Raw genomic sequence first — 10,560 nt, forward strand, 5'->3', positions numbered from 1 at the left:
TGACCCAACTTTTACTAACATAATCATTGGCCAGACGGGCGGCATATATGGATTATAGCCACCCACCAGCAACGGAAACTCTTTGATTATTTACCAAGATTGTGGATACCATGTGCGAAATATAAGAGAAGAATATTATTTGAATTGTTGTTGTATCTAAATTGTTGCATTGAGACCCTATTTATAGACACTAAACTAAACTCCTTTTCCAAATAGGATTCTATATATTATTCTTATTCCTACTCATATTCTAACATATATCATGTTGAAGTGTGTGACCATCTCATCTAAAAGCTTGAGAGCACACTTTTATTATTTAATTACACTCTCAACACACATAATGAAAGCCTACTTTGCAAATGGTTGTGGAGATTCAATAACGAAGAGGACACACTTTGGAGGAAAGTTATTAAAAGGTTTAAGTATATTAAGTATGGCCTTATTAATCCATGGACCACAAAAAATCCACCTTATAGTTTTGCACCTGGAAACAAATCAGATATCTTCGGAAACATTATCTGCAAACGTAAGCTTCAAAGTTGGTGATGCAACAGAAATAAATTTTACAATGACGCTTGGTTTGGATATATCTATCAAGGATTCCTCTCAGATTTATTGTTTTGCTGCCAATCCAACGATAGTTTTCACAGGGTATAGTCGCTAAAGGAATTGAAATGACAGGGAGTTAGAAAGAATGTATACACTAATACAGCATCTTAATAATCTTCCACCGTGTAGCGCCCTATAGAAAGGAAAAAAAAAAACTTACTCTAAATGCATCTTAATGCTTGAATGGCTCCGTTTAGTTACCGCAAGTTGTTTGGAATAGACCTTAGAGTTGATTTCTAAGTGTGAAATATACAACTTTTCTTGATAAGGACATATATAGAGATGTAACAATATAATATGTAATTGACCGAGTCCAAGGAGAGTATAGATGATAACTATGTCAAGGGAATTCAATAATGGGATTAGTGTTTCTTACACATGAGAAACGTGAGACAAGACCTCATTTTGGAGCATTGGTCACAGTTGATCAAGAAGATTCTTGGATGGTTTTAAAGTGAAACCAACCTGAATTTTGATGTATGTTTTACCAGCCACATAATAGATCTCGATAAACATAAGAGGGCTATGAAATTTTGCACCAAATTCACTAAGTTCTTGGCAAAAATGATATTGCATAAAGGGTTTTAAATGATCACCGCAAGGTATTAACTTTTTTAAAAAAAAAACAAGCAGCATTTCCTTGGTATCTTTTGAAAGCAGCTCAAGACCTCTCTGGGTCTCCATATCCAGCAGCTACATTGAGAGGGGTGAGCGAACGAGTTCTTGACAAGCTTTAGAATATTCAACAGTCAAATGTTTTACAACGGTTAGAATATAAGTAGGAATAGGAATATTATATAGAATCCGACTAGGAAAATGATTGTAATGTCAGTGTCCTAGTTTAAAAAGGAATCCAATGTAGTGTATATAAATAGAATCTCAATATAATAATTTAGATACAACAATTCAATAATATTTTTCTCCTATATTTTTCACATGGCATCAGAGCATTCGTGAGAAAAATATCGTTCCAGCATCATTGTGTCGTTTTTCGGTGACGGAAACCACTGTCCAAATAAATATCTTTTCGGCCAGTGCATTTCAAGACAAACCAACACCACCATCTGGTTCAGAACTTCCCAACGAGCAAACCCCAGACTCGCCGGAAATAGGTGTCACACACGCCCTCACGCACTGCCAAAATATATTCTTCGGGGAGCGGGTCATCTCCACGCCCCGGCGAGTGCAACGTCTTCCGGCCACTTTCTTCATTCCAAGGTTGCCCATATTATTATTTTTTGATTTCGAGCAACTTCCGGCTATAAGATCAATTTCGGCGAGTTTTCCTGTAAAATCAGAGATACAGATTTTTTTTAAGGTGCTGGCAGCAAATTTCCAGAATATTTTGGCTACAAAATTTTGATTTCACAATGTATTTTGGGTGTGATATTTTTCGCTCCAAAAATACGGAAATTGAAAGTTCAAGCCATCACTTTTGAACCCTTAATGAGGAGATTAGAAAATCAAACATCCCAGTCCATGAAGAATCAATGAGGGGGAGGTTGTTTTGGAAGATCTCAACCTAGGTACCTTTGGGAGTACACGTTTTGTTCATAACTTTACCCCAGGATAAGATAAATTAACCCTTTGTGCTCTCAAATGTGTCTTTCTTGGTTATCTCAAGTACAAAAGGGATATTGTTGCTACTCACCTGATCTTCGTCGGTTCCTTATGTCAGCTGATGTCACATTCTTTGAGTCTCGACCTTACTTTGCATCTTCTTCTGATCCAGATCATTCTTAAGGCTTCTACCGTCACTTCTACATCTCCCTCCATGGTGTCACCAGTCTTACCTACACAGACTTTTGAAGAATCTAAATTACCTTCTACAACTTCATCTACAGTACCAGTGCCACCACTCCTGACTTATCATTATCGTCCACGTACAGCATCAGGCTCAGATGATTCTCGTCCTGCACCTGACCCTGCACCTAATACAGACTTAACTCCTTCGATTGCACGTCAAAAAGGTATACGGTCCACTCATAATACTAACCCTCATTATATCATTTTAAGTTATCATCGTCTATCATCACTCCATTATGCCTTTATATTGTCTTTGTCCTGTGTCTCCATCCCTAAGTCCGCAAAAGAAGCACTTTCTCATCCTGGATGGAGACAGGCTATTATTACGAGATGTCTGCTTTACATACGAGTGAACTTGGGAGCTTGTTCCTCCCTTCAGGTAAATCAACAGTTGGTTGTCGACGGGTTTATGCAGTGAAAGTTGGTCCGAATGGCCAAATTGATCGACTAAGGGCTCGCCTTGTTGACAAAGGGTACACACAAGTATTTAGGCTTGATTATAGTGATACTTTCTCTCCCATAGCTAAAATAGCATATGTTGTCTTTTTTCTATCCATGGTTGTGTTTCGACACTGGCCTCTTTTTTAGTTGGATATTAAGTGGTGACTTTGAAGAAGAAGTTTATATGGAGCAACACCTGATTTTGTTGCGTAGGGGGAGTCTAGTCGGAGTCTAGTCTGCTGAGTCGATTGTGTTAGTCACTTTAAGGTCTAAATAATCTCCTAGAGCATGTTTGGAAAGTTCAGCATAGCAACTTAGAAGATTGGCATAATTCGCAGTGAAGCAGATCACTTTGTGTTTTATCGACATTCGACTTCAAATCAATGTATTTATTTAGTGGTTTACATTGATGATATCATTACGGCTGGCAATGAAAAGGTGGTATCATTAATTTGAAGCAACACCTCTTTCAGCATTTTCAGACTAAAGATCTCGATAGACTGAAGTATTTTCTAGGCATTGAAGCTGCTCAGTCCAGATCAGATATTGTTATTCGCAACGCAAGTATGCCTTAGACATTCTCGAGGAGACAGGAATAATGGGATGTAAACCCATTGACACTCCTATGAATCCGAATACAAAACTCCTGCCAGGACAAAGGGATCCACTCAATGATCCGAAAAGATATAGGCATCTAGTTGGTAAGTTGAATTATCTCATAATGACCAGCCCTGACATTTCCGATCTCCTGTGAGTGTTGTAAGTCGGTTTTTATGGATTCTCCCTGTGATAATCATTGGGATATAGTTGTTCTCATTGTGCGATATATTAAGTCAGCTTCAGGTAAGGACTAATCTTCAAGGATCGAGGCCATGAGCAGATTGTTGGATATACAAACGTTGATTGGGCAGGATCACCTTGTGATAAATGTCTTACATTCGAATATTGTGTGTTAGTAGGAGGTAATTTGGTGTCCTATAAGAAAAAGAAACAAAATGTGGTTGCTTGATCTAGTGCAGAAGCAGAATATCGAGCATTGACGCTAGCCACTTGTGAGCTAGTTGGGATCAAATATTTGTTGAGAGAATTAAAATTTGGAGAAATCAGTGAAATGGAACTTGTGAGAGACAACCAAGCAACTCTTCATATCGCATCAAATCCAATATTTCATGAGAGGACCAAGCACATTGAGATTGATTGTTTTGAGAGAAAAAATACTTTCCAGAAATATTGTAACAAAGTTTGTGAAATTGAGTGATAAGCTTGCAGATATTTTCACTAAGCCCCTTACTGGTTCTCTTATTACTTACATTTGTAACAAGCTCGATACATATGACGTGTATGCACCAACTTGAGCGGGAGTGAATATGAGGAGAAATAGGAATATTATATAGAATCCTACTTGGAAAGTGATTATAATGTCAGTGTCCTAGTTTGTAAAGAAGTCTAATGTAGTGTCTATAAATAGGGTCTCAATGTAATAATTTAGATACAATAATTCAATAATATTTTTCCCCTATATTTCTCACAACTACAAAAGAAAACTGTGAACGCCACTAATTCTTTTCATTGAAACCTTCAACACAAAGAGGGAAAATTTTAGGGCTCTTCACGAGAGGACATTTCTACTACTCCATTTCCAATTTCAATGTTCAATATGATAGTAAGTCATGATTGTGAGTAGAAAATGTCATTTTACATGGTATTAAAGTAATCCCAAACGTGGGTGTCATAGAGAAGATGATGATTAGTGTTAGGGCTAAATTGAGGTAGAAAATTTTATTTATGACCAAAATGAGTAGTTAAAACCTTGTACTGATAATAATTGGACTTAGAGGACGGGCATAACAAAGAATAAAATATTTGGATGACTTGATGTCAATTGTGATTCGAATAGTGTCATGTTTGAAGTATGAACTTGAATTGACGAAATTTACTTATGATTGAAGTAGATTGATATTGTTCAGGCATATTGAACGTGTTTGACGAGTTACTTGCTATTTTTTTATGACAGTGGTGTCTGAACCAGCTTTCGCACACTTCAATTAAATTCACGTGATATCTCATCTCCCACCAACAACAGATATCAAGTAACTATATCCACCAAGGCTAGGAAAAATGGGAAGAATCACTTAATTTTTTTGTCTCTGTTTTCAACCCATTTCATTGACCACTAGGCCACAACCTTGAGCGTTTAGGATGTACCTGTCATTAAGGAATATTTTTTAAAATTATCATGACTTTGAGCTTGTAAAAATGTTAGAAATGTCGGTATAAGCTTGTTTAAAGGGGTTATACCTTTGATTTGTGCTATTGATAATGTTATGAAACATATAGATACATACTTTTTTTATTTAATGCCTTCCAAATACAAATAGCACTTGAGCTGTGTTAAAAGATATTTCACGAATTTAATGATGTTGATGATGTAAATGTTCTATGTTCTCAAAGTATTATTTCGATTTTAACATTAAAGTTGATCTTTTCAAGAATGATGCTTTAAATATTCATGGACTAATCATGCCAAATTTTTTATGTTTATTTTTTTAAAATCCAGATAAATTCAATTGGCACAAGGCTAATCGGGAATGCATTAATAAAAAGAAGTCATGAAACAGGAAAGGAAACAGAAAGAAACTATATTTTAAGAGTCCCATGTCGTAAAAGGGATGGACAATTGGTCTCCTTATATGGACTTGGACAATCTTCCCCTCATGAGCTATCTTTTGTGGTTGAGTTAAGCACACGATCCATTCATTACATGGTATCAGAGCTAGGCTTATCCCAATTATTTGTTCACCGATGTTTGGCCCCCCATAATATATTTTTCATGCTCCAGTTAACGAGGTCTGGGCGTCTAGGAGAGTGTTAATTTTATACCACAACGAAAAAAGTGACGGCAATTGGTCTCCTTACATTGACTTGAACAATCTTCCCCTCATGAGCTAAGCTTTTGGGGTTGAGCGAGGCGCAAGATCCATTCTTTATACTATACAATCCTTTGAACAAGGGAAACAAGCTACCACTACTGAACTAAATCAACAACAACAGAGTTCCAAGCCGTGGTTTGATGCCATGTCCAGTCACCTAAGAGCACTCACCAGGAACTATGGAATCGAACACCAAAAAAGTACCAACGATATTAAATGTTTTGGAGTACTTTAGAACTGAGAGCACATTCGTTTGCGAAAGTTGAAAAATTTGTCGAGAAACTACATGTGCCGGTGTAGGATAGTAGTTCGAACCAATTCAGCAACTACTTATACTATTCTAAATAAAGAGGTACATTTAGGGTGCTAGCCCCTCAAAAATGTTAGATTCATACGGTATACGGTATACATGGTGAAACCGCCAAGACGTTCGGAGAAAGTGCAGAGATGAATGCACATATATGGCACATTATACCAACAGCTATCTTGTTGGGCGACATGGAAAGAAAGGAATTCAAGACTTTTTGTAACATCCCACACTTATTAACTCGCTAAGTCCATTTAAGGGAAAATTCGTCCTTTATTTTTTATTATTTTTGTAAATTTTGACCTTATCCCAAGTGATTAAAAGCCCTCTTTAATTCATCAGTTTCCACGTTTTCTTTCAGCAGGGCGTTATTTTTTTAGCAGATTAAATTTCCCTCTTTTCCATCAGTTTTCTGTACTTTAGAAACCCCTCTGTTTCCCTCATCTTAACACGTTAAAATCTCCTCCTTCTCCACCAGTTTTACACGACGAAACGTCTTCTTTCTCTTCTAAAACGCTGCTCTCAACAATCTCCAAAGAAATGGTTCAAGAAAACAAGTTCACATCACTTCTTCCAACTCATGTTTTTTCAATGTCTAGAGGTACTTGCTCATGCGTCTGGACGTTTTACTGTTCTCCAGTTCAAGTTGTTACAGATGAGCTAGAGTTGACGAAATCCACATACTCCTATCTCTCAATTAAATGCATAAATATGTTCTCGCAGATACTTTGGATAAGAAAACAAAAATAAAAATCTTTCTTTCTCCATCATCTTCCATCCTTTTAACTGTTGATCCGATCTGAACCAATTGTAGCTCTAAAGCCGCCTAAATAACTGTGCACTAGTTGTATGGCTGCTGCACTGGTTGTTTTGTGTGTTTTTCTTGTTGTCGCAAAATATGGACTGGCTTGCCTAATTAATAGCTCTCTGAAAATTGAACTCCCCATTTTGACATCATCTGATTCTTAGATTGGGCATCGGAGTTCAATTTTTTTTTTATGATAATAATTGCTTACTTCTACTGGGATCTCATGTTTAACCGCAGACAGTAGATGATTAGGAATACAACACCCTAGCCCAATCTTCCATGTCAAAGTCTCAGTCATGCCGTCATGTCATCATGTGAATGTTTTGTATTAATTTTATGAAACTCGTAAGTATAATTCTTGTTCCATAAGGTCACCTTCCCACAACATTCATAAAACTCTTTATACTATGAACTATATATTATGAATTTGCAAGTCTTAGTATAATAGTACCAACTTCTCCGGATATCTCCATTGACCGAATATATACTTCAAATTATGAAATATTTTTACAATAATGCTTCCAGTCATGCTCTCATGAATTATAATGTATCCAATCATGAAATTACCTATCATGCCTCTCCAATAATGATGTTAACTCATCACAATATGAGCCCTAAAGTGCGATTCCACAACTATGAGCCTAGAAAGGCTAAACTATGAACATGAGCCTAAAAAAGATCAACTACGAACATGAGCCTGACAAGGTTAATATTTTGATCAAGAACTAAGAAGATAACATATACATCATAAGCGTAAGAGGGTTAGCTGGCTAAAGGAGAAGGCATAGGTCTAAATGACAAAAGCCCAAAACTACAACGTAGGATAGAGATCACTCCGCAAGCCGGATGAATCTTTTTCATGTGTTTCGAAAATGGGCTAATCATAGATCCTTGTTAGCAAATCATGTCATGTCATCTCCTATACCTGGCAAGGTGCAGGATGGCTTAGCTGAACGGGTCTTGATCAGACTCCATGCGCTCACATGGTTGTTTATGTCGGTTCACCACTTGCTCTCATAAATAACTAAGGAATTAAATTTAGGTTACTTTGTCAGATATCACTTCAGTTTATGCACTTGTCTTCCAACTTGTCATCACTTGGACTGATATTTTTACATTAATATTTCTCCAAGTTTCATTATTTCCTGGTATAGTCTTACATACCAATATATCCCATTGACCGCTTTTGGCGCTACATCGTTCCATGATGTAGGTTCAGGCTCTCAAGTCCATGACCAACCGTATCATTAGGATTAAGATACAACGATTTTTTCCTTACATTTCGTTCAGTATTGGGGGATGTCAAGGCCTTATCCTGTCGGTTATTGTTACCCATTAGAGGCTTCATAGACTGGTTTAGTTGTCAGATAGATTTTGAAATTCTCATTCTTTAATTATCATGACTACTGGTATCGTCAGACATTAAGTAGTGATATTACTGAACATTATTGAATTTTTTTTTAGGAATCTTATTTCATATTGTTTCCGCTTTATTCATTATGTTAGATGTATGCTAATGTGATATGCCAGAACGTTCGCTCGTACTAGCAATAGTATCGCGTGCATGCCACATCCAGGGCCTCGGCTCGGAGGCATGACACCTTTTGAGGGAAAGAAGGAAAATGGCTCAAAAGCAAATGTATTTGTTTGCTATCATTTGCGCAGCATGGATGATGTAAATGATTTTTAAGCTAGTTAAGGTTTTCTTAGTACATTACACAACATGTATGTGATTTACACTCCCGTTGTGATTCCCTCCCAGCATTCCCATTTTGCTAATCACCAATAACATCAAATTACTTATCAAAAAAAATTGTTGCATGCTGAAATGGAAGGGGCATCAGAAAAGAAAAAGGTAAAGAGAGCACAAGCAAGCAGTCTGGGTGATTATCAATCACATCCCTCATACCTCAAGTGGAGTTAGCGGGCACTTCCCATCAATTCGGTTTACACCTGGCCTTATAACTCTTCCTGTTCGCCTGAATTTTCCTCTCCAACTTCTTTCACGGGCAATATCCATCTCATGTTTTTCTTCTTCCCCACCATCATATGTACAGCATGAAAATGCAACCATGTCCTATTACAAGAGGAAATAACAATTTTAAGTTGCAGTTTTATCTTTCAAAAGGAAAAGGATCTTGGATGATCAACGTAGCCCTTAAATAGAAAAACAATTGAAGCATGGTTTAACAAGAAAAGGGTAACACCTCTTCAAAGCGGATGTGCACCGAAACATATCTTCCACTCGTTTTAGAGCTCTTTTTTACCATTTGATCAACCATCTTTGCTGCAAGCATGCGTATGGGTTCGGAAAACCTAAGTGCTTCAAAATTGCACAAACATCGAAGCCCTTGGATATTTGGAGGAACTGAATGGGCCAATCTGTTGGAAAAAGGTGCAATGCGAACAGCCCTGCACAGTCATCGTTGACACAAGTCAATGTGACATATTTACAAGATTAAAGAAAATATAGGTTAACTGAAGATAAAACATTAGTTCATTGATTGCGCAAGAGAGGCAGGGGGTAAAACCCAAAGTTTATGAACATCTGATCCCTTCATCACCTTATGAGACCATATAAAATGCATATTATATGAATCAAGCAGTTCTGACTTTGTTCTTTCATCAGTGAGACTGTAAATTTTAGAAGTAAAAAATGGAACATGTGATTTGCAAAAGCTAAGAGAAATGGATGTGTGGCCTACTTTTCACTGTAGCAAGAATATGAATTTTCCTCAAGATGAAAAATACGTAACTGACAAAATTCCTGATTGATAGAAGAATTTCTTTTCACAGATAACTCTTTTTTTGACCTATATTCCTCAGCACAAATTAAGAGTTGTTATCAACAAGAGCAAGAGTTTCCTTTCATGAAATTAGGAAAATAAAAGAAATTTCTTTATCCAGCAAAGGTAGTGCTACCTGTTAAGAATGACGAGAAGTCTCACATTGGTGGTTAATGAGATTGGCGGTCTCTTTATAAGGCTTGGGCAATCCTCCTCCCTTTGAGCTAACTTTTGGGGTGTGAGTTATGCCCAAGACTTAATTTTACATGATACCGAAGCAGCCAAAAATTAAAATTGCCCATGCACCAGATGTCCAGTTCTGGGCATGAGGTGGGGGTGTTAAGAATGAAGAGAAGTCCCATATTGGTGGTTAATGAAATGGGTGGTCTCTTTACAGAGTTAGACCCAAGACCTAATTTTACACTACCAAAATTGGTTGCATTTAAGGGTATAGCAAACAAAAATTAATCTGCAAGCGAAGAAAACCAGCAAAAACCACATTTAAAGAACTAATGATTTTTTCAGGTAAAATGTTTACGCCTCATTATACTCTACGGCAGTGTTTCGAAATAACAGACCAGTTAATTAGAATTAAAGAGGCAGAGAGGATGCTGATGACTGAAGCACAAACATTTTATTTCTTTTCTATATTAGGTTTCCTTGATCTATCCATTATTCATGAAGTATGTGTAAAATGAATATGAACACATGTAAAGATACAAATACAAATTATTCTTTGTGCACAAAAACTTGCTAAATATAAGTCATATGCATGTTAGGTACATACTTATATCTGATAGTCATACCTGAGATCATAGCACAGTTTTCCTTCTTATTTACTGTACTTGGGTTTTTTGTGTGTGTGAGATTGGG

At 36.8% G+C, this 10,560-nt stretch overlaps 1 protein-coding gene across 4 annotated transcripts in view; it reads right to left on the reverse strand.

The window, feature by feature from the left end:
- LOC107853549 (O-fucosyltransferase 9) overlaps positions 1-10,560 on the reverse strand; it is a 66,475-nt gene that overhangs the window by 23,033 nt on the left and 32,882 nt on the right. For all 4 annotated transcript variants that reach the window (XM_016698540.2, XM_016698542.2, XM_047413047.1 and 1 more), the window contains exons 6-7: positions 9,109-9,313; positions 8,811-8,978 (exon numbers count right to left, since the gene is read on the reverse strand). In XM_016698540.2, the coding sequence (XP_016554026.1) occupies positions 8,811-8,978; positions 9,109-9,313 (373 nt within the window). The remainder of the gene's footprint in view (positions 1-8,810; positions 8,979-9,108; positions 9,314-10,560) is intronic.

This window comes from Capsicum annuum, chromosome 5 (genome assembly GCF_002878395.1).
Source record: "Capsicum annuum cultivar UCD-10X-F1 chromosome 5, UCD10Xv1.1, whole genome shotgun sequence".
Classification (NCBI taxonomy): Eukaryota; Viridiplantae; Streptophyta; class Magnoliopsida; order Solanales; family Solanaceae; genus Capsicum; species Capsicum annuum.